General features: G+C 47.3%; 2 protein-coding genes and 1 long non-coding RNA gene across 8 annotated transcripts in view; 2 read left to right on the forward strand and 1 right to left on the reverse strand.

Annotated features, from left to right (window-relative positions):
* LOC310686847 (uncharacterized protein) overlaps positions 1-17,270 on the forward strand; it is a 46,363-nt gene extending 29,093 nt beyond the window's left edge. The window contains exons 1-4 of one of the 5 annotated variants that reach the window (XM_083461202.1): positions 3,062-3,240; positions 4,562-4,724; positions 13,189-13,333; positions 14,292-17,270. In XM_083461202.1, coding sequence (XP_083317328.1) covers positions 14,417-16,396 — 1,980 coding nt within the window. In that variant the 5' untranslated portion in view covers positions 3,062-3,240; positions 4,562-4,724; positions 13,189-13,333; positions 14,292-14,416 and the 3' untranslated portion in view covers positions 16,397-17,270. Of the gene's footprint in view, positions 1-3,061; positions 3,241-4,561; positions 4,730-13,188; positions 13,334-14,291 lie in introns of those variants that run through there. The other 4 variants (XR_014516126.1, XM_083461203.1, XM_083461201.1 and 1 more) reach the window with 4 other exon arrangements.
* Positions 1-19,967, forward strand: part of LOC310686994 (uncharacterized protein) — a 74,656-nt gene that overhangs the window by 48,571 nt on the left and 6,118 nt on the right. The window lies entirely within an intron of this gene.
* On the reverse strand, positions 1,753-2,623 carry LOC310687105. The gene is made up of 2 exons (XR_014516224.1): positions 2,497-2,623; positions 1,753-2,174 (listed from the first exon to the last, which is right to left on the reverse strand). It is a non-coding gene; the product is annotated as an uncharacterized lncRNA (long non-coding RNA).

A 19,967-nucleotide genomic window follows, 5' to 3' on the forward strand; every position in this document is an offset into this window, starting at 1 on the left:
AGGCCAATGTTTCCCAACCTTTTTTGGGCAAAGGCACACTTGTTTCATGAAAAAAATCTCGAGGCACACCACCATTACAGCCCCGTGACGTCAGCGCGCAGCGTCATGCCGGGAGGGACATGAATTGCTAGCAAATTACATAATCACCTCCTTGAGGGCTGGCTCATCTTCTCCGAAGGCAGAACCCCATTAATTAACAGCACAGACTCACACCATAGCCAAGACGAGGGGGGAAAACCTCAGTCATGCACAGTCATGCACATGTGGGGGCTAAATGAGGACGAAGACCGGGCAGAGAGCAGGGTTCAAATCACCCCACCTGGCCAGGACAATCCCTGGGTGCTCCCTTGGGCCACTCGCCTGACCCACCTCGCAGGGCTGTTGTTGCGAGGATAACACGGGGAGAACCACGCGCGCCCCCGGGAGCTTCTTGGAGGAGAAAGCGGGCGATGAATGCAATGCACGAAATATATGAGAGGCGACCACGTTTTGCAGGTGAGGGGCCCCCGCCAGCCTCCGCTTCCAACACCCGGCGCAACGACGCCGAAGTTTCCCCCCGGGCTCGGCTCGGGGAGCAGCGCTGCTCCCCCCCGGCTCCCCTTCGCCCTCCCGGCTCTCTCTGCCGCCCACTGGGGACCCCCCTCACCTGCCAAGTCCGGAGCGCCGTTGGAAGTTGCATGCATGCATGCAGGGCGCCGCGTTGCCATTGCATTGCACTGCACTCCATGCAACGCCTGCACGCATGCATTGCCTTGCACGCCCGCCAAGGGGTCTCCCCGCGGTCCGATGCGTCCCCTCCGGTGCGGATGCAGCATTGCAAAAATAAAAAACCCCCGACGCAGCCCTACCTGGGTGGCAGCCTCCGCCTCCGCCGTTCCGCCTCCGCGGGGATCCCCGGGCTCCATCCTGCCGCCTGATCTCTGCGGGGGCGCAGGCAGGCTGCGGGGGGTCTGCGCGGAAGAGCCCCTGCCCGCCCGGCCGCCGCCGCTGCGCTCATTCCATGGCCGGGCTTCAAACAAAACGCCCGGCCCGCCAGGCCACGCTGGGAAACGTAGTTCGCGCACCCCGCGCGGGCGCGGAGCCCAAGGGCGAGGGGACTACGGATCCTGGCAGCCCCCGCGCCAGGGACGGAGGGGGAGAGGCCGGGTGCAGGGATGGAGGGACGGGTGGGCGAGCGAGTGAGTGAGTGGCAGCCGCCAAGCCTTGGCCGAGAGCCAGGAAGGGCCCCCCCAGAGGAGGAGGAGGAGGAGGGAGGCGCAGAGCGGGAGGGAGGGAGGGAACCCCAGGGGTCATCTAGTGACGGCGCCCCAATCGAAAATTTGACTTAAAAAAAAAATCTTTCAATTTTTTAAATTTTTCCCGCGGCACACCAGGCAACATCTCGCGGCACACTAGTGTGCCGCGGAACAGTGGTTGGGAAACACTGGTATAGGCTGCTTCTCTGAGCCTCTTTGCTGTTGTGCATGGAAGGTGCCTGTGTCAACGGTCATTGTCCTGGCCTTAGTCAGAGTGTGTGGTGGGGACTTGGGGTTTTGGGGAGTCGTATAACTGTCCCCCCTTCCTGGTTTGAAGAGCACCAATACCTAAAACACGGACGGACGACTCGTGGCGTAGAGTTGGGGAAGGAAGGATTTTGCAATATAAAGTGTTATGGAAAAATCTAGGTGCGAGGCTGCTCAGTCCCCCAGCTGGTCGGGCAGAGCCCGCGGGTCCCTGCGGAATAAAGGAAGGAGTCCAGCCAACCGGAGCAAATAGTTGTAGACCAAAGTTTATTGCGCAATAGGTTCAAAGAGCAAATTTGAACCCCGAGGATGGGGTGACAAGGACTTTTAAAACTTTCCCACCATATCCCAGAATACAGTTAATACAGCATCATTGCTACATCACTGACATGTCACAGAAGGGGAGGGCTTAACCTTGGCAAACATGCCCAAAGATTAGCATAAGCAGACATGGCAGGGCAAGACTCAGGTATAAGATTAGCATAGACAAATATGTCTTAAGTACCCACCACCCAAAAGTCCAATAGAACTTCCTTTGCATGTCTGGAGCCTGAGGCGAGTCAGGTGATGAGATTGGGCTTCCTCTGGCTAACAATGAGCCCTGCAATTGCCACCTCTGGGAACTTCCTGGAGTCCTTTTTCAAGGGGAAAATAGCTTTGGAATGGAGGAAACTGGGAAAGGAGATGATTTTATATTATTTTTAAAGCTAGGTAATTTCCCTGAGCTGTCACGTTGAAAGGATACATTCAGGTATAATATTTATAATATTTAACTTTAAAGATGTGCCCCTCCCCGTCATTTCCGTAACATTTAGATTGTGGGGTGGGGGACCCCACTTTGCAAGTGGATTGCCGGGATCAGCCCCTCCCTTCTCTCCTGATCCACTAAGAAGAGGGGAGGGGGAAAATCTTCCTCCCCCCCCCCACTAAATTCCTCCCCTTCCGGTACATCATTGTCGCACCCCGCCCTCACAACCTCAAATTGGTCCCATACGTTGCACCTCTTCCTCCTCCTCGGAATCCGGTTTCTGTTCCGGGAATGGAGGGGTGGGGGTGAGTCCACCTCCCAAACTGTCTGCTTCTCCCGGAAGTGGCTCTTCTGCGCCGGATTGCTGCTCTGCGCCGTAGCTCTAGGGGCGCGCGCTTTCGGAAAGGGGAGGAGGGGCGGCAGGGCAGGACACCCCCCCCCCCGTGGATGTTGCAGGAAAGGAGAATCGGGAGCGAGGAGAAAGAGGTAAAGGGGTCGCGGGGGGGGGGGGGAGGACAGGACAGAAAAGGACCCATGTAGGGACGCCGCGCCAGCTCCCCAAAGCGCCTTTCGTGCGTCCCGTCGGCGTGGCCTAGATCCCTGCATCCGCGCTGCGCCTTGGCAGCGGCGGACATGGGGCGCCAACGGAGGGGGTCCCCACGAGGACGCCTTGCCCCGTTTCCCCCACGCAGGGATCCCCCCTCCCCTCCCGGCACATCCTTCTCCCACCCCGCCCCCACAACCCCAAATCCCCTCCCCAATATGTTGCTCCTCCTCCTCGCCATCCGACCTCTATTCCGGGAATGGGGGGATGAGCCCCCCCAAAAAACTGCCTGCTTCTCCCGGAAGTGGAGCTTCTGCGCTGGATTGCTGCTCTGCCCCGTACCTCTAGGGGCGTGCGCTTTCGGAAAGGGGAGGAGGGGCGGCAGGGACCCCCCCCCCGTGGATGTTGCAGGAAAGGAAAGGAGAATCGGGAGCGAGGACAAAGAGGTAAAGGGGTCGCGGGGGGGGGGAGAAGGACCCAGAGACCCCCGCCAGCTCCCCAAAGCGCTATTCGTGGGTCCCGTCGGCATGGCCTAGATCCCTGGACCCGTGCTGCGCCTTGGCAGCGGCGGACATGGGGCGCCAACGGAGGGAGTCCCCACGAGGGCCCCTTTGCAGTGGCGTAGCGTGGGTTGTCAGCACCCGGGGCAAGGCAAGTAATTTGCGCCCCCTAACCCGTGGATTTGCGCCCCCTAACCCGTGGATTTGCGCCCCCTAACCCTAACCCCCAGATGTTGCGCCCGGTGCGGCCGGCCCCCCTGCACCCCCCACGCTACGCCACTGCCCCTTTGCCCCGTTTCCCCCACGCAGGGATCCCTGGAGCCCTGTGGGCTCCGCTTGGATTAATGCGGGTCATGAATGGGTTAACGGGCGCGAGGGACGCCTGGATAGAGACCCCCGTGTGGCTGGTGTTGGGGGGGGGGTTGTCCTCTGGATGGAGAGGTGGGGCGTGAAGGGTGAGGGTGAGCCCCGCCAAGGCGGCCTCTGGGTGCAGTGAGACTCAGGGAAAGAGGTAGGGGGTCGAGGAAGTCGGGGGGGGGGAGCATCCCTGGGGCGGGGAAGGGCAGCAATGGGAGAGAGTGAGTGAGAGAGAGATACAGAGATACTGGAAGACCAGTCCTTGGGGAGATGTCTCCATCGTGGCACCCGCCGGGAATCTCCAGAGGGGCCTCCTTGGCTTCTCCCTCCCACCCAAGAATCGGCCACCCCTTCAAGGCTACCAGAGAGGGATCCCTGGAAAGTGGGGGAGGGGTCCAGTCCACCTATCCCTTCCTTCCTGCAAGCTCCATCCTCTTCACGCCCACATAAGCCCCTGCCCAGACCCAGGGGTTCAAATCCTGAGGAGAAGAGAGGAGGGGAAAGCAGTGGCGTAGCGTGGAGGGTGCAGGGGGGGCCGGCCGCACCGGGCGCAACATCTGGGGGTTAGGGTTAGGGGGCGCAAATCCATGGGTTAGGGGGCGCAAATCCACGGGTTAGGGGGCGCAAATTACTTGCCTTGCCCCGGGTGCTGACAACCCACGCTACGCCACTGGGGGAAAGGCCTTCTGAGAAGCGGCCCTTTGTTTCCGCAATCCCACCCAGGAAGCATCTAGAAACCTCTTCCTCTCTCAGCCTGCCATCTTTGTCTTTTCCACTGCCTGGTTCATTGAGGATGAGGATAATGTACACCTGTCATCAGAAACAGGGGTGCAGAGTCCATGGAATGGCTCTCAGGATTGATCTAGAAGTTGCGCCTCAAAAGCATTTCTGTTCCTCTTATTTTTGGTAGGCAGTGTCAGAGTGATTGACAAGCTGAGATACAATCCTTCAGCATCTGATGATAGCAATTGCATGAATCTTCCCAGTCAAAGGACCCATTTTCATGCTATACATTGCCTGTGGCTGGAGGCTCTACATGCAAGGTGTGCCTATACAGGCCAGTATTAGCACAGGTGAGGTGTGTGACCTTCTCAAATTCATAGACTGTATGTGAATGAGAAGTTGTGGGTGGGATTACAGTTTATAGCATCCCTGTGATTTTCTCCCCTCATAACATTTCGTGAGCTGATATTGCAGAACGAATTCCAAAATAACTACAAAAATAACTACAAAAGAATCACAATATAATAAGAATGATTGTAGTATTTCCACACTGCCCACCTGGCTGGGTTTCCCCAGACACTCTGGGCAAATTACAGTACATATAAAAGACAGTAAAACATCAGACATTGAAAACCTCCCGATACAGGGCTGCCTTCAGCTGTCTTCTAAATGTCAGATAGTTGCCCATTTCCTTGCCCTCTGCCTGCTTCCCTGTAACCTCCCTTCTCATGGGGGTGGGGGGACCAGCAGAAGACCCTCGAAGGAAGACCTCAGTTTACAGACTGAGCGATGGGGGTGGAGACGTTCCTTCAGGTCTACATACCCGAGGCTGTTTAGGGCTTTAGGTTGCAGATCTTGCTCCTCCACAATGATCTCCAGAGCAAGTCCAACATACAATTAGCAGAGTAGGAAAAAACGCTCAGAGACAGCAAAAAATTTCTTCAGCAAATAAATTTGTATCTGAAGGCATAACAGGATTCTGTGCCTGAAAAATGCAACCACAGCAATTTAAAGGTCATCACCAACAATGTGAATTGTGCTCAGAAACGTACTGGGAGTCAGTGAAGATCCTTTCAGACTGATGTTATGTTGTCTCAGCGGCTGCTCCCATTCTGTTGTCTAGCTGCCACATTCTGGATTAGTTGCAGTTTACGAGTCACCTCCAAAGGTAGCCTCATGTATCACATGGCAGTAATCCAAGCGGGAGATCACCAGAGCATGCACCACTCTGGTGAAATAGTCGGCAGGCTGGTAGGGTCTCATCCTGCGTACCAGATGGAGCTGGCTGACAGCTGCCCTGGACACAGAACTGACCTGTACCTCCATGGACAGCTGTGAGTCCAAAATGACGCCCAGGCTGTACACCTGGTCCTTCAGGGCCACAGTTACCCCATTCAGGACCAGGGAGTCCCCCACACCTGCCTGCCCCCTGTCCCCCTGGGACAGTATTTCTGTCTTGTCAAGATTCAGCCTCAATCTGTTAGCCACCATCCATCCTCCAACTGCCTCCAGACACTCACACAGGACCTTCACTGGTTCCAATTTAAAAGAGAAGAAGAGCTGGGGAACATCCACATACTGGGGAACACCCAGCGCAAACCCCCTGATGATCTCTCCCAGCGACTTCATATAGACATTAAAAAGCATGGGGGAGAGGACGGAGCCCTGAGGCACCCCACAAGTGAGAGCCCAGGGGTCTGAACACTCATCCCCCAACACCAATTTCTGAACACGGCCCAGGAGGAAGGAGGGGAACCACTGCATAACCATTTCCCCAGCTCTCCTAGAGGGTCCAGAAGGACACCATGGACAAAGGTCTCCAAAGCCGCTGAGAGATCCAGCAGAACCAGGAAACAGCGCAACCAGGGCAATTTCAGTCCCATGATGAGGCCTGAATCCCAATTGGAAGGATAATGGTGGCAGAAGCTGGTCCTGCAGCCCACAAAAGCTCCAGGCACAAGATGTTCATTAGCTTTGAAGGGGCCATTGGATAATTGGTGGTCTTTTCTTCAAAAGACAAATATTTTGAATACCTTTACAGTGACATATGATGTAAATAGCACTTCTGTTTTCCTTGTTTCACATTGGAGAGACTTTGATACATAGGTCTGAGCTCATTTCTTGGCCTGAAACTGCTGTGTTAGCAGCACTACAAGCCTGGGCAGTGTGTTTGGGGGTTCAGGGCTGCCTAGACAACAAGACCCCCTTCTCAGCCTGGCTTATATGGTCCCAAGGAAAGCAGAGCAGTATGTTAGGCACCAGCTTGGCTGCAGGAGTGGCTGGAAGGAGGTGTGCAGGACACCATCCAACCGTCTTAGAGACTCCACTGGATTTGTGTGGGTTTCCCTCCACAGCTTTTACTTCTCCTGATGATAACTCAAGAGGCAGTGAAGGTTTATTTTTAAAAAAAATAAAAATATTTATTGAAATTTTAAACAGTAAAACAAACCTTCCAATCAATCCTAAAAAGAAATATCATCATCACACTCAAACAAAACAAAAAAATACAGTAAAAAACATAAAAAAGATAGGAAATAAAGAAAAAGAAAAGAAACATAAAAAAGACATAAAAATCCAATTTTTTACTTGTTGTTTTCATAACCCTTCTTCCTGACTTCCTCACATCTCCCTTTTTTGTGTTCCTTTTTACACAACCATGTTCAGCAAATATCTTAACCTCTTTCAAATCTTGATCTATATTATAGATTTTAACCCATTGTGTCGCCAATTCTTCCCTTTATATCCTTTTGTTTACATTTGACACAATGTAATCTAGTTTTTTCACCCTTGTCTTTTGAAACATTTGTTACATACTCCTTTTACCTATGTCACTGATGCCACATTGTCTTTATATCTTGCATCATTTTAACATTCCAACATTTTAACATTCCAACATTTTACAATGTTTTTGCAAGTAGTCTTTAAACTTCTTCCAGTCCTCTTCCACTAACTCTTCTCCCAGGTCTCGGATTCTGCCAGTCATTTCTGCCAATTCCATGTAGTCTATCACCTGCATCTGCCATTCTTCCAGAGTGGGTAAATCTTGTGTCTTCCAGTACTTTGCGATGAGTATTCTTGCTGGTATTGTCGCATACATAAAGAAAGTTCTGTCCTTCTTTAACACTTTCTGGCCGACAATGCCCAAAAGGAAGGCCTCTGGTTTCTTAAGGAAGGTATATTTAAATACCTTTTTTAGTTCATTATAGATCATTTCCCAGAAGGCCTTAACCTTTGGGCACGTCCACCAGAGGTGAAAGAATGTTCCCTCAGTTTCCTTACATTTCCAACATTTATTATCAGGCAAATGATATACTTTTGCAAGCTTGACTGGGGTCATGTACCACCTATATATCATTTTCATAATATTTTCTTTTAAGGCATTACATGCCGTAAACTTCACACCGGTGGTCCATAACCGTTCCCAGTCAGCAAACATGATATTATGACCAATGTCTTGCGCCCATTTAATCATAGCTGATTTGACCGTTTCATCCTGAGTGTTCCACTTTAACAGCAAGTTGTACATTCTTGAAAGTACCTTAGTTTTAGGTTCTAACAGTTCTGTTTCTAGTTTCGATTTTTCCACCTGGAAGCCTACTTTCTTGTCCATATTAAAAACTTCTCTAATTTGATAGTAATGTAGCCAGTCTCGCACTTTATCTTTTAATTTCTCAAAACTCTGCAATCTCAATATGTCTCCATCTTGTTCTACTATCTCCCAATATTTTGGCCATTTGGCCTCCATATTGAGTTTTTTCAGAGCCTTAGCTTCCATAGGTGACAACCACCTTGGGGTCTTGTTTTCTAGTAGATCTTTATATTTTATCCAGACATTAAACACTGCTTTCCTGACAATATGGTTCTTGAATGTTTTATGAGCTTTAACCTTGTCGTACCACAAATATGCATGCCACCCAAACACATTATTAAACCCTTCCAAATCCAAAATGTCAGTGTTCTCAAGAAGTAGCCAATCTTTCAGCCAGCAAAATGCTGCTGATTCATAGTACAACTTCATGTCTGGCAGAGCAAACCCCCCTCTTTCTTTGGCATCAGTCAGTATTTTAAATTTTATTCTGGGCTTTTTGCCCTGCCAGACAAATTTAGAAATGTCTCTCTGCCCCCCCCCCCGAAACAGTCCATCCTGTCAACAATCTGCAGAGTTTGAAACAAAAATAACATTTTTGGCAATACATTCATCTTTATAGCAGCAATTCGACCCAACAAGGAAAGCTTCAATTTTGACCAAATTTCTAAATCTTTTTTAACCCCTGACCAACATTTCTCGTAATTATCTTTAAATAGATTCAAATTTTTGGCCGTCATATTTATCCCTAGGTATTGCACTTTCTTCACCACATTTAAACCTGTCTCCTTCTGAAACCTTTCTTTTTCCATTGTTGTCAAATTTTTCTCCAAAACCTTAGTTTTCTGCTTATTTAATTTAAATCCTGCCACCTGACCAAATTCTTGAATCAGTTCTAAAACTCTTTTCGTACTAGATTCCGGCTCCTGTAATGTCAAAACCAAGTCATCTGCGAAAGCCTTTAGTTTATATTGTTTAGCTCCGACCTGAATTCCTTTAATCAACCGGTCCCTCCTAATCATGTTCAAGAGCACCTCCAGGACCGAAATGAATAGCAATGGAGAGATAGGGCAACCCTGTTGTGTACCTTTTTCAATTTTAAACTCTTCTGACACCATATTATTAACTATCAATTTTGCCTTTTGTTCTGAATAGATTGCATCTATAGCATTTTCAACCCCCCGTCCCACTCCCATTCCCTTAAGATTTTTCTTCATAAAATTCCAAGAGATGTTGTCAAAGGCCTTCTCCGCATCAATAAAAATCAAAACTGCTCTTGTATTGATGTTCGTTTGTAATAGCTCCAGAATATCAATAATGTTCCTTGTATTATCAGACAGATGTCTGCCTGGGAGAAAGCCTGCCTGATCTTTGTGTATCACTTCATTTAACACTCTTTTTAATCTGCTAGCTAAAATATCTGCAAAAATTTTGTAATCCACATTTAAAAGGGAAATGGGACGGTAGTTCTTAAGTTGTGTCTTTTCAGCTTCCGATTTTGGTATAAGGGTGATGAAAGCTTCTTTCCACGACTCCGGTGCCTTCTTCCCATCCATAATCTCGTTACACACCACCTTTAATGGTTGAATTAGATAGTCTTTCAAATTCTTGTAATATTTGGAGGTTAACCCGTCCGGCCCTGGAGATTTGCCCAATTGCATGTTCTGAATGGCACCTTCACTCTCCTGTTCCGTTATCTTAAGATTCAATATTGTCTTATTTTCTTTAGATAGTTCTTGTAATCCATTTGTTCTTAAAAATTGGTCTATATCAGTCTCTTTCTGCGGCCCCTGAGTATAAAGTTGTTTAAAATATCTCTGGAAGCATTTTCTAATCTCCACAGGATTCTGAATGTTTCTCCCTTCAACCTCAAGATTAGTAACCGTATTCATCTTCTGTCTTTTTTTCAACTGCCATGCCAGCAGTTTCCCACACTTATTAGCCAATTCAAAAGTCTTTTGTCTCATTTGTTTAATTTTCCATTCGACTTCCTGATTTATCAATTTCATATATTGTGCTTGATATAATTTAATTTCTCTCAAAATCTCCTGTCACTTTGGTTTCGATCTTAATTTTTTCTCTCCTTCTTTTATTTTTTCCAAAATTCTTTCTTTTTTCTCATTTTGGGTTCTCTTTTTTATTGCATTCTGCTGTATCAGAAACCCCCTCATGACCGCTTTGCTTGCATCCCAGATTATTCTTTTTTCCACTGTAGTTTTCAAATTTAGTTCGAAATAGTCCTGTAAGTTTTTTTGGGCCTTCTTAACAATCTCTTGGTCTCTTAATAAGGTGTCATTCATCTTCCATCTGAAGGAACCAGTTGAGGTTAATCTCATTTCCATCTTCACTGCGTTATGGTCGGAGCAGGTTTTTGGGCAGATTTCCACCTTTCTAGTCTTAGGTGCCAGTCCTCTAGTTATCCATATTTGGTTGATTCTTGTCCATGTCATTTTGGCTTCAGAGAAGAATGTCCCTTCTCTTCCTAGGGAGTTCTTTATTCTCCAGATGTCAATCAAGTCTATATTGTCAGTTAGTTCAAAAAAGGTTTTTGGTAGCCTGCCCTCTTTTGTTATGCTTTGACTTTGCGCTTTATCCATATTCGTGGATACCACCCCATTCATGTCACCCATCATAATGATGTTGTTGTAGTCCATATAGTCCAGCAATGTCTCATGCAACTTCTTGTAAAATTCCGACTTCCCCTCATTTGGTGCATAAATTCCCAAAATCAAAAAATTTTCTCCTTGTATTTGAATTTCAATTGCCAGGATTCTTCCTTGTTCATCTTTGAAGAGAAATTTTGGTGATAGGCTTTCTTTTGCATAAATAACAACTCTCTTCTTGACTCTATCTGATGAGATAAATTCTTGACCCAGTCTCTTATTAATTAAAACTTTCCTATGAAGCCTAATCACGTGCATTTCTTGTAGACAAATTAAGTCTAATTGCTCCTTTTTTAATAAGTGAAATATCTTCTTCCTTTTCTCCGGGGAGTTAAAGCCATGAATATTCCAGCTTAATAGTTGCAGAGACATATTGGAGTAGTTCTATTCTCCCTTTGGCGGTGGTATCACTTTCTCAGGCTCAGCAGAACCCAAAGGTGTAGGTACAGAACCTAATGGTCCAAGTTCTAAGGCTCTTGCTTCACCTTCAATCCCTTTCTGAAGGTCTTCTCCGTAGTTACTCAAAAATTTTTCCTTGTCTTCAGCTGTTTTGATTTTAACTTTCTTCCCACTAAACGTAAAGGATAGTCCCTGGGGGAACTCCCATCTAAAAATGATTCCGTTACTTCTCAGTAGTTTCACCAAGTCTCCGTAGTTAGATCTAAGTTCCAATAAGTATTTTGGGATGTCCTTGTAGATTTCCACTTTAAGATCCTGAATTTCAAGGATCTTTTGAATATGTGCACTCAATATCTTATCTCTTTCTGCCTTATTCCTGAGGGAGATCAGGCAGTCTCTGGACTTAGCCATCGTCCCTCCCTTTCCAAGTCTGAATGCACTTACAATTTTAAAATCTTTATCTTCTTCCAAAGGCCAAAATTTTGCAAATTCTTTTGTCAAAAATTCGATTAAATCTCCCTTTTCAAGTTCTGGAACTGACCTCAATCTCAAGTTATTTTCCTTACTTTTTAGCTCTACCATAGACAGATATGCCTGGTGTTCACCAATCTGTTTACGCATGGGTTTTATTTCCTCTTGCACGGCCTCTGCTTTCTGTTTAGCCTCCTCAGCTATTTTACGATTCTCTGTGGTAGATTCCAGGAGTTTCCCGATAGCTTGAGCATTTAAACTCACTTGTTGAGTCAGGTTGTTAACACTAGCCGTGTTTTGATCAATCTTAGATGATTGTTCAGTCACTTGCTTACTCAGGCCATCCAATTTTGCAAAGATTTTATCTAACACTGAAGTAAAGTCCCCTCCTGTGGCCATTCCTTCCAGCCTGGCTTGCTCTGGCTCTTCCTCTTGTGCCACAGAGACAATAGGAACAGATGATCTTCGCAGCTGTGAAGTTATAGTAGTTTGTTGTGTTTTGGCTTTGCCTGATCTTGTTTTCCCACTCATCCCACTTCTGTCTATGCGTCAAGGTCAGGCTCGTGGTTTGTAATTCCCATGGGAATCCACAAGTCCAAAGATGGAAAAAAAACCCAGTGATTGCAGATTTTCAATAGTCCTCTAGAGGGAGATTAAGTATATCTTAGAGGAGAAAAGTTGCAATCTTTCCAAAAATCCCTTAAACATTAATAACAATATCAAACAGCATCAAAGTCCCGAAGATCTTCCAAATCTTTTCACCTTTGCAGAGTTAATCCTAAAGTACTTACAGTGTCTCTAAAAAGTGCAAGTTCAATGTAGCAATTCAGTGTAACCGTCCAGTGTAGCAGCTCAATGCAACAATTCCCACAGCCTAGCAGTTCCAATAGTCTGGCAGCCCGATTGCCGGGATTTCTCAGTGCTTTTTGTAAATCCACAAAAGAAGAGGTAAAAAGGAAATATCCACCAATAAAAAAGTAAAATCCACAAGTAACAAGGTTCAATTCAAATTTTCTTCCACACCTCAATTTAGTTGATGCTCGGATTAGTTCCTTCTAAAGTCGCGATTTCAAAGGCATTAGAGAGTTTAACATCCTTGCTTTAAATCTTTAAACAGAGCCGGGAGACGGACTTCCTGGTTGCGTCTCCCGCTTCAGTGCCAAATTTTCAGTCAATTTAGTCCCAAATTCAGTAAACTTCACCTACTCACGGGAAGTTGTTTTTAAGCCGAATAGTCCCAGGAAAAGAGGTCAGCGCTCACCGACAGCAGCTTTGCGGCTTCACTCCACAGAAAGAGCGATCGACTCACAGCACCGCACCAGCCCTTTCACGCTCCGGAGCCCCTTACGAGGTCCCTTCAACGTTTCGAGGGGCGCTGATGGTGCCCGCCGAGTCCCACAGCCACAGGCTATCGCTGCCTGTGGGTTTCCAACCTGGGTCTCCGCTTCGCCGTAGCGGATGACCCTTTTCTGCGGAGCTTCCCCTTCACAGATGGAAGGAGACCGCCATTGCCATTCGCACCGCCCCCGGAAGTCATCGAGGCAGTGAAGGTTTAGGACCAAAGTTTTCCTTCTCAATGGGCTCACTTCCCCGGTTGACGATCCCACCTGCCCTTCACTTTCCTCTACAGCATGGGCAGAATCTGCCTTTTTGACTGTGGGATTCACTGTTTGTCTTCTCCTCTCCATCCACCAGGGTCTGCCTTCACCTGCAGCAGAATTCCCGAACCCACCAAGGATTTGAGACCCATCAGGTATCCTCACCTGGTCTAGCCGGCCGGTTGAAGTCGTTCCTGAGATTGCGGCCCATTTTGCATGCTGACAGCTTCTGGAAGCCACAGGTGAGAGCTGAGTGCAGGGTGGGGACCAATGGTGGAAAAACTACCCCTACCAAAGGTACTACCACTCCCCTAACACCCCAAGACATCCTATAACTATGATATTTAAGACAGATCAGGAATAAATTCATATATCAAGAAATAACACAACTTCAGGTTGTTAATGAATCAATACCACATATTCAAGGATGAAGTTCCCGCTAAGTACAGTTATCCATTTGCCTTTAATATCCAGCTTTTTCAGTGTCAGATTAGGATAGTCTTGTGTCAGGAGACGAGCACAAGATGAGGCAGCACATCATTATAATAAGGAGCGATGGGGGTGGGTGTTTCCATCTGGGATTCCCATGCACCACCTGCTTTCCTTCTGCTTCTGCTCTCTCCATGCAATGTGAGGCATGTAGACTGAGGTCCATTTCCAAGAACAGGAGCTTCCCTGAGCACCCATTCAGCTGACGCCAAGCACCAAGCCTCGTCACTAGTTCTCTGACTGACCCAGACCACAGTCCCTGGAAAAGACGAAGACCTGAGTCTCACAAAATGGTTTATATGGACCTCCTGAGGCCAATGGGATTGTGCAGGTGATTCATAAAGATCTAGAGGTGGAAACTGGGGTGGATGGAGGATTATGATGCAGAGAATGGGAAATGTCCAAAGGAACAATGAACTAGAGAAAGAGACAGTCGTATCATAGACAAAGAGCAGCTGCCTTTCCTTTGAGGAAACAATTGATTTGAAAAGGCTGTATTCCAAGTTCATGCTGCTATATTAACGATGACTAAGGATTATGAAAGGTTGCTTATGCATTACTATCATTTGGTGACATTGCATCTTTGTTTCCTCAAAACTGGGAACATGGGTAGGAGGCGGGGGAATGTAGGAGATGTTGAAATAGAAGAAGGTGCTAATGGTGCTTGCTGTGTTCTCTTCCCCTTTCTTCTCTTCCTTGAAACCCAAACAGGATTTCCTTTCCTCCCACTTTGAAGAAGGGGATGGAGAAGACATTCAGAAGTCTGAGGGATGGGGCACTTTATTTCATTAGGTATAGACGTTAAAATGTGTGAAATGTGGAATATGCTTCACTGAATGAGCACACATAGCTCACATCAGCGATATCAAGAAGGGGAGAAACCATTTAAAGGTATGGAGAGTGAGAAAAGTTTCACCGATAGTGAAAAGCTTAGAACACATCAGCGGACTCACATGGGCAAGAAAGGATTCCAATTCTTGGATTGTGGAAAGAGCTTCAGTCAGAATGGACACTTAACTTTACATCAGTGGACTCACACAGGGGAGAAACCATATAAATGTATGGAGTGTGGAAAGAGCTTCAGTTTTAATGCAAACCTTAGAAAACATCAGCGGACTCACACAGGAGAGAAACCATTTAAATGCATGGAGTGTGGAAAGAGCTTCAGTCAGAGTGGACACCTCAATATACATCAACGGACTCACACAGGGGAGAAACCATTTGAATGCATGGAATGCGGAAAGAGCTTCAGTCAGAATGGAGACCTTAAATTACACCAGCGGATTCACACAGGGGAGAAACCATATAAATGTATGGAGTGTGGAAAGAGCTTCAGTACGAGTTGCCAACTCAATAGGCATCAACAGACTCACACAGGAGGAAAACCACTTAAATGTATGGAGTGTGGAAAGAGCTTTAGTGATAATGGAACCCTTAGAACACATCAGCGGACTCACACAGGAGAGAAACCCTTTAAATGCATGGAGTGTGGAAAGAGCTTCAGTCAGAGTGGACACCTCAATATACATCAACGGACTCACACAGGGGAGAAACCATTTGAATGCATGGAATGCGGAAAGAGTTTCAGTCAGAATGGATACCTCAATATACATCAACGGACTCATACAGGGGAGAAACCATATAAATGTATGGAGTGTGGAAAGAGCTTCAGTTTAAATGGAAACCTTAGACTACATCAACGGACTCATACAGGGGAGAAACCATATAAATGTATGGAGTGTGGAAACAGCTTTAGTGATAATGGAAGCCTTAGAACACATCAGCGGACTCACACAGGAGAGAAACCATTTAAATGCATGGAGTGTGGAAAGAGCTTCAGTCAGAGTGGACACCTCAATATACATCAACGGACTCACACAGGGGAGAAACCATATAAATGTATGGAGTGTGGAAACAGCTTTAGTGATAATGGAAACCTTAGAACACATCAGCGGACTCACACAGGAGAGAAACCATTTAAATGCATGGAGTGTGGAAAGAGCTTCAGTCAGAGTGGAAACCTCCATATACATCAACGCACTCACACAGGGGAGAAACCATATAAATGTATGGAGTGTGGAAGGAGCTTTAGTGATAATGGATACCTTAGAACACATCAACGGACTCATACAGGGGAGAAACCATATAAATGTATGGAGTGTGGAAAGAGCTTCAGTTTAAATGGAAACCTTAGAATACATCAACAGACTCACACAGGGGAGAAACCATTTAGATGCATGGAGTGTGGAAAGAGCTTCAGTCATAGTGGACACCTCAATATACATCAACGGACTCACACTGGGGATAAACCATTTAAATGCATGGAGTGCGGAAAGAGCTTCAGTCAGAATGGAAACCTCAATAAACATCAACGGACTCACACAGGGGAAAAGCCATTTGAATGCCTGGAGTGCGGAAAGTGCTTCAGTCAGAATGGAGACCTTAAATTACACAAGCGGATTCACACAGGGGAGAAACCATATAAATGTATGGAGTGTGGAAAGAGCTTCAGTAAGAGTGGACACCTCAATATGCATCAACGGACTCACACAGGGGAGAAACCATTTGAATGCCTGGAGTGCGGAAAGTGCTTCAGTCAGAATGGAGATTTTAAATTACACCAGTGGATTCACACGGGGATAAACCATATAAATGTATGGAGTGTGGAAAGAGCTTCAGTAATAGTGGACACCTCAATATGCATCAACGGACTCACACAGGGGAGAAACCATATAAATGCATGGAGTGCGGAAAGAGCTTCAGGCAGAATGGACACCTTAGAAAACATCAGCAGACACACGGGAGAAACTGTTTAAATGTGTGGACTGTGGAAGGAGCTGCACTCAGAGCGGAACCCTTGGTTTCTGTCAACGAACTCACACAAAAGAAAAACCTTATAAATATCAGGAAAGTAGATACAGGTTCAGTCCTAGTGGAAGTTCTAAATCAACAGACTCATGCACAGGAAGAACCTTATGAGTTGAAACCCTACAAACCATCAACAAACTCTAAGAGGAGAAGCAGTGTAAATGAAAAGATTGCAAAAAGTGCTTTATTTACAATGGAGTGTTTAAGGAACATCCAGGGACTTTCACATGGGAGAACCTATTTAGAAGTATGGAGAACGGGACATTTTCCTTTCAGTGTCCACTCTTTCTTCACAGCAATGAAATTTTGAAGGCAATGTCAAACAATGTGAGTATAATCTAACAGGTAAAGTACCTTTTGAGAGATAGGATGAATCTGGTTTGCTGGTGGTGAGTGAGGATTAGGGCTGGGTGATATATTGATATCTTGTCCAATACCGGTTTCTAGACCACATCATGATAACATTTAAAGAACTACTGATATGGCAATACACCGTGAATCACAGTGTGTGTTTCTGGGATGTGCCTGCAAGCAGCGGCAGAAACCTTTTATTCGTGATGTCCCTGCAGATGCCGAGTTGCTGACTTTCCTCCCAGGCAACAGGAAGCGAAAGACACACCTCCATTGCCCAGTGTCGTTCCAGCCTCTTTCCTCCCTTGCTCCCTTCTGCCGGTGTGTGTGCCTGACTTAGACATCCTGTGTGCTGTATGATTTTACTGCTGGAACTGGATTTGCTCTCAGGAGCTAAGTTTTGTGCCTCACTGGGGACCCAGTGAGAACTGTATGCTTTGAAAGCTCAGTAAACTATTACTGAAGAAGTAAGTCCTGCTGCCTCTGTGTGTGTTTTTGACCTCATTATGGGAATTGCTCTACACGTGGCCCCTACCCTGCTGCTACGTGCCTCATGCCCTGGAGTTGGTCTACTCAAGCATGCAAGATGGCATGCACCAAACTCTGTCACCCCACCACTGCATGATTTCAAAACACTACTTGTTCAACAGAACTTCATCCCTGCTCCCTGCGCATTCTGAAAAAAACTTGAAATACTGAAATTGAATGGGAGATTTTTTCCCAAGCCTATTTGTAGGATGGGGAAGGTGGGGCTGCAGGTACCAGGGAAGTCTCCTGGGGGGCCCATCTTCAATCATGAACCACATAGGGGAACCCCAGAGCTCCTGCTTATTATGGGGTTTGGTGAAGATAGTACTTTTCCATATTCCCAGAAGTTATTATTCAATCCTGCTGCTAGGGAGTATTCCTACCAGAGTGCATATTACTATCATACTGATTTTACTGCTATGGTTGCTTTTGCTGTCATGGACTGGCTGGGTGTGGGGAGGGGGAGGCACCACCTGGGGAACCCCCAAGGGAAGAAGGCTCAGAGCCTGGGGACTGGTGGTGGGATGGCAATGAGCAGAAAGAGGGAGAAAATGGAGCAGAACGGGAGGGGAGGTGTTGCAAGCTGGAGGAAACAGGGTTTGGTGAGCAGGAAGAGGCTGGGGCAGAGAGCAGTTCAGAAGAGGAGGGGCCAGGAGACCGAAAGGAGGCCGGCTGCTGAAGCATCCAGGGAGACCCCCCCCCTCCCGCTGCGACCAGCTCCCCTCTCCCCTGGTCTCCTAGAGCACACAGAGAAACCCAGTTCAGACCCCATGATCCTGCACATGATATTAAGAGGGTGTTTCCCTGCCCCCCAAAATGCATCGCTTTAATCTCCTTGACAATGAACTGTATTTTCAGCCCAATCACCCTGTTTGGAGAGCTCTTTTAGGTGCTCCTTGCAATCTCTCTTTGTTTGAACAACCCTGGACAATTTACTGCCATCAGCAAACTTTGCCCCCTCCTTGCTCACTCCTAACTCTAGATCATTTATGAACAAGTTGAAAAGACACATGTCCCAATACTGATCTATAGGGGACTCCACTTTCTGCTTCTCCATTCATAGGAGTGTTCGTTTATTAGTATGTGTTCCTCCCTCCCCCCATCCTTCTGTGCTGCGGAGGGAACCCTGCAGAAAGGTAATGGAGTGAATTTCACTACCCCACACATCCAACACTGCTCAGCATTCAGGGAAATGGAAGAGGAAAACTGGCCACAATCCAAGAGACTGAGGTCAACAGAAACGAAGTAAAGTCTACTCAAAGGGAAGCCACTTCAGCTTCCAGCCCGTCTGCTCCCACAATGGCTAAAGAAGAATTGCCCTTTGGGAATGGGGGAGCTGAATGGAAGCGGGCGAGGAAGCCCCACAATTGCTACTGCTGGAGGAATAGGGCCACTGACACCTATACTCAAAGGTGATGACCTGGTCCTTTAGGGGCACTGTTATGCCATCAGGAACCAGGAGTCCCCCACACCTGCCTCCCCCACACGTGCTTCCCTCGTCTGGATTCAACCTCAATCTGTTAGCTGCCATCCATCCTCCAACCACCTCCAGAAAGGCACACAGGGAATCCACTGCCTTCACTGGTTCCAATTTAAAAAAGAGGAAGAGATGGGAGGAGCCTCCCCATTGCCTTTTCCTTCACAAATCCTTTCTTAAGGGCACATTTAAGATATGAATCGGGTGTGAGGCTGTGACCTGGCACAGGAACTAAATATTCATCATTACAAAAGACTGGCCAGGCTCCCCTGGGAATCCAATCAAGTGACCATTAAACAGGTAACCTGGCAGACAGGAGGTAAACAAACCACTCAGATTTCTGCTGTAAACCGCCCTTTCTGTGATGTAGGTATGATGTATGGGGGGGGGGTGGTCTTGAGCTCCAGGGCTGGCAATTTAAAATCTCTATATAAGGCCTTGTGTGCCATTGTTCTGGGTTCCTCCTCCCTCCTGCGTGTGGTGAGTGAGGACCCTGTTGCAACAGATCAATAAAGATCAGGCTTACTAGCTGCTTTGCTTTAAACGCTTTAAATGCATCAGGATTCAATCCACCATCCCCATGGATTAATGCCTGGGGCATGTGCTGCCCTTGATCGCGTCCTGCCTCCTAAGGGATTATGGATTATGAATTGGATTCCCCAATTCCAGAGGAGTCATTAGGCGTTGGAACACAGGAAATCCGTCAAACCGTTGACTTGGCTATTATTTGACGTTTCTACAGTTTTCTATACAGCATTGGAGAGTCGGAGGAAACAGTCCGATTCATGGTATCCGCTTCTTGCTACAATTGTATAGGCTGCTTTTCTGAGCCTCTTGGCTGTTGTGCATGGAAGGTGCCTGTGTCAATGGTCACTGTCCCGGCCTTAGTCAGAGGCTGTGGTGGGGACTTGGGGTTTTGGGGGAGTCGTATAACTGCCCCCCCATTCCTGGTCTGAAGAGCACCAATACCTAAAACACGGACGGACGACTCGTGGCGTGGGGTGGGGGAGGGAAGGATTTAGCAATGTAAACATTGGGGGGGAACCCCACTTTGTAATTGGTTTGCGGGATCAGCCCCTTCCCGCTCTCCTGATCCACAGATGGAAGAGGGGAGGAGGGAAACCTTCCTCTCCCTCCCCCCTATTCCTCCCCTCCCCTCCCGG

Source organism: Podarcis liolepis (genome assembly GCF_965112155.1).
Source record: "Podarcis liolepis genome assembly, chromosome: 10".
NCBI lineage: Eukaryota > Metazoa > Chordata > Lepidosauria > Squamata > Lacertidae > Podarcis > Podarcis liolepis.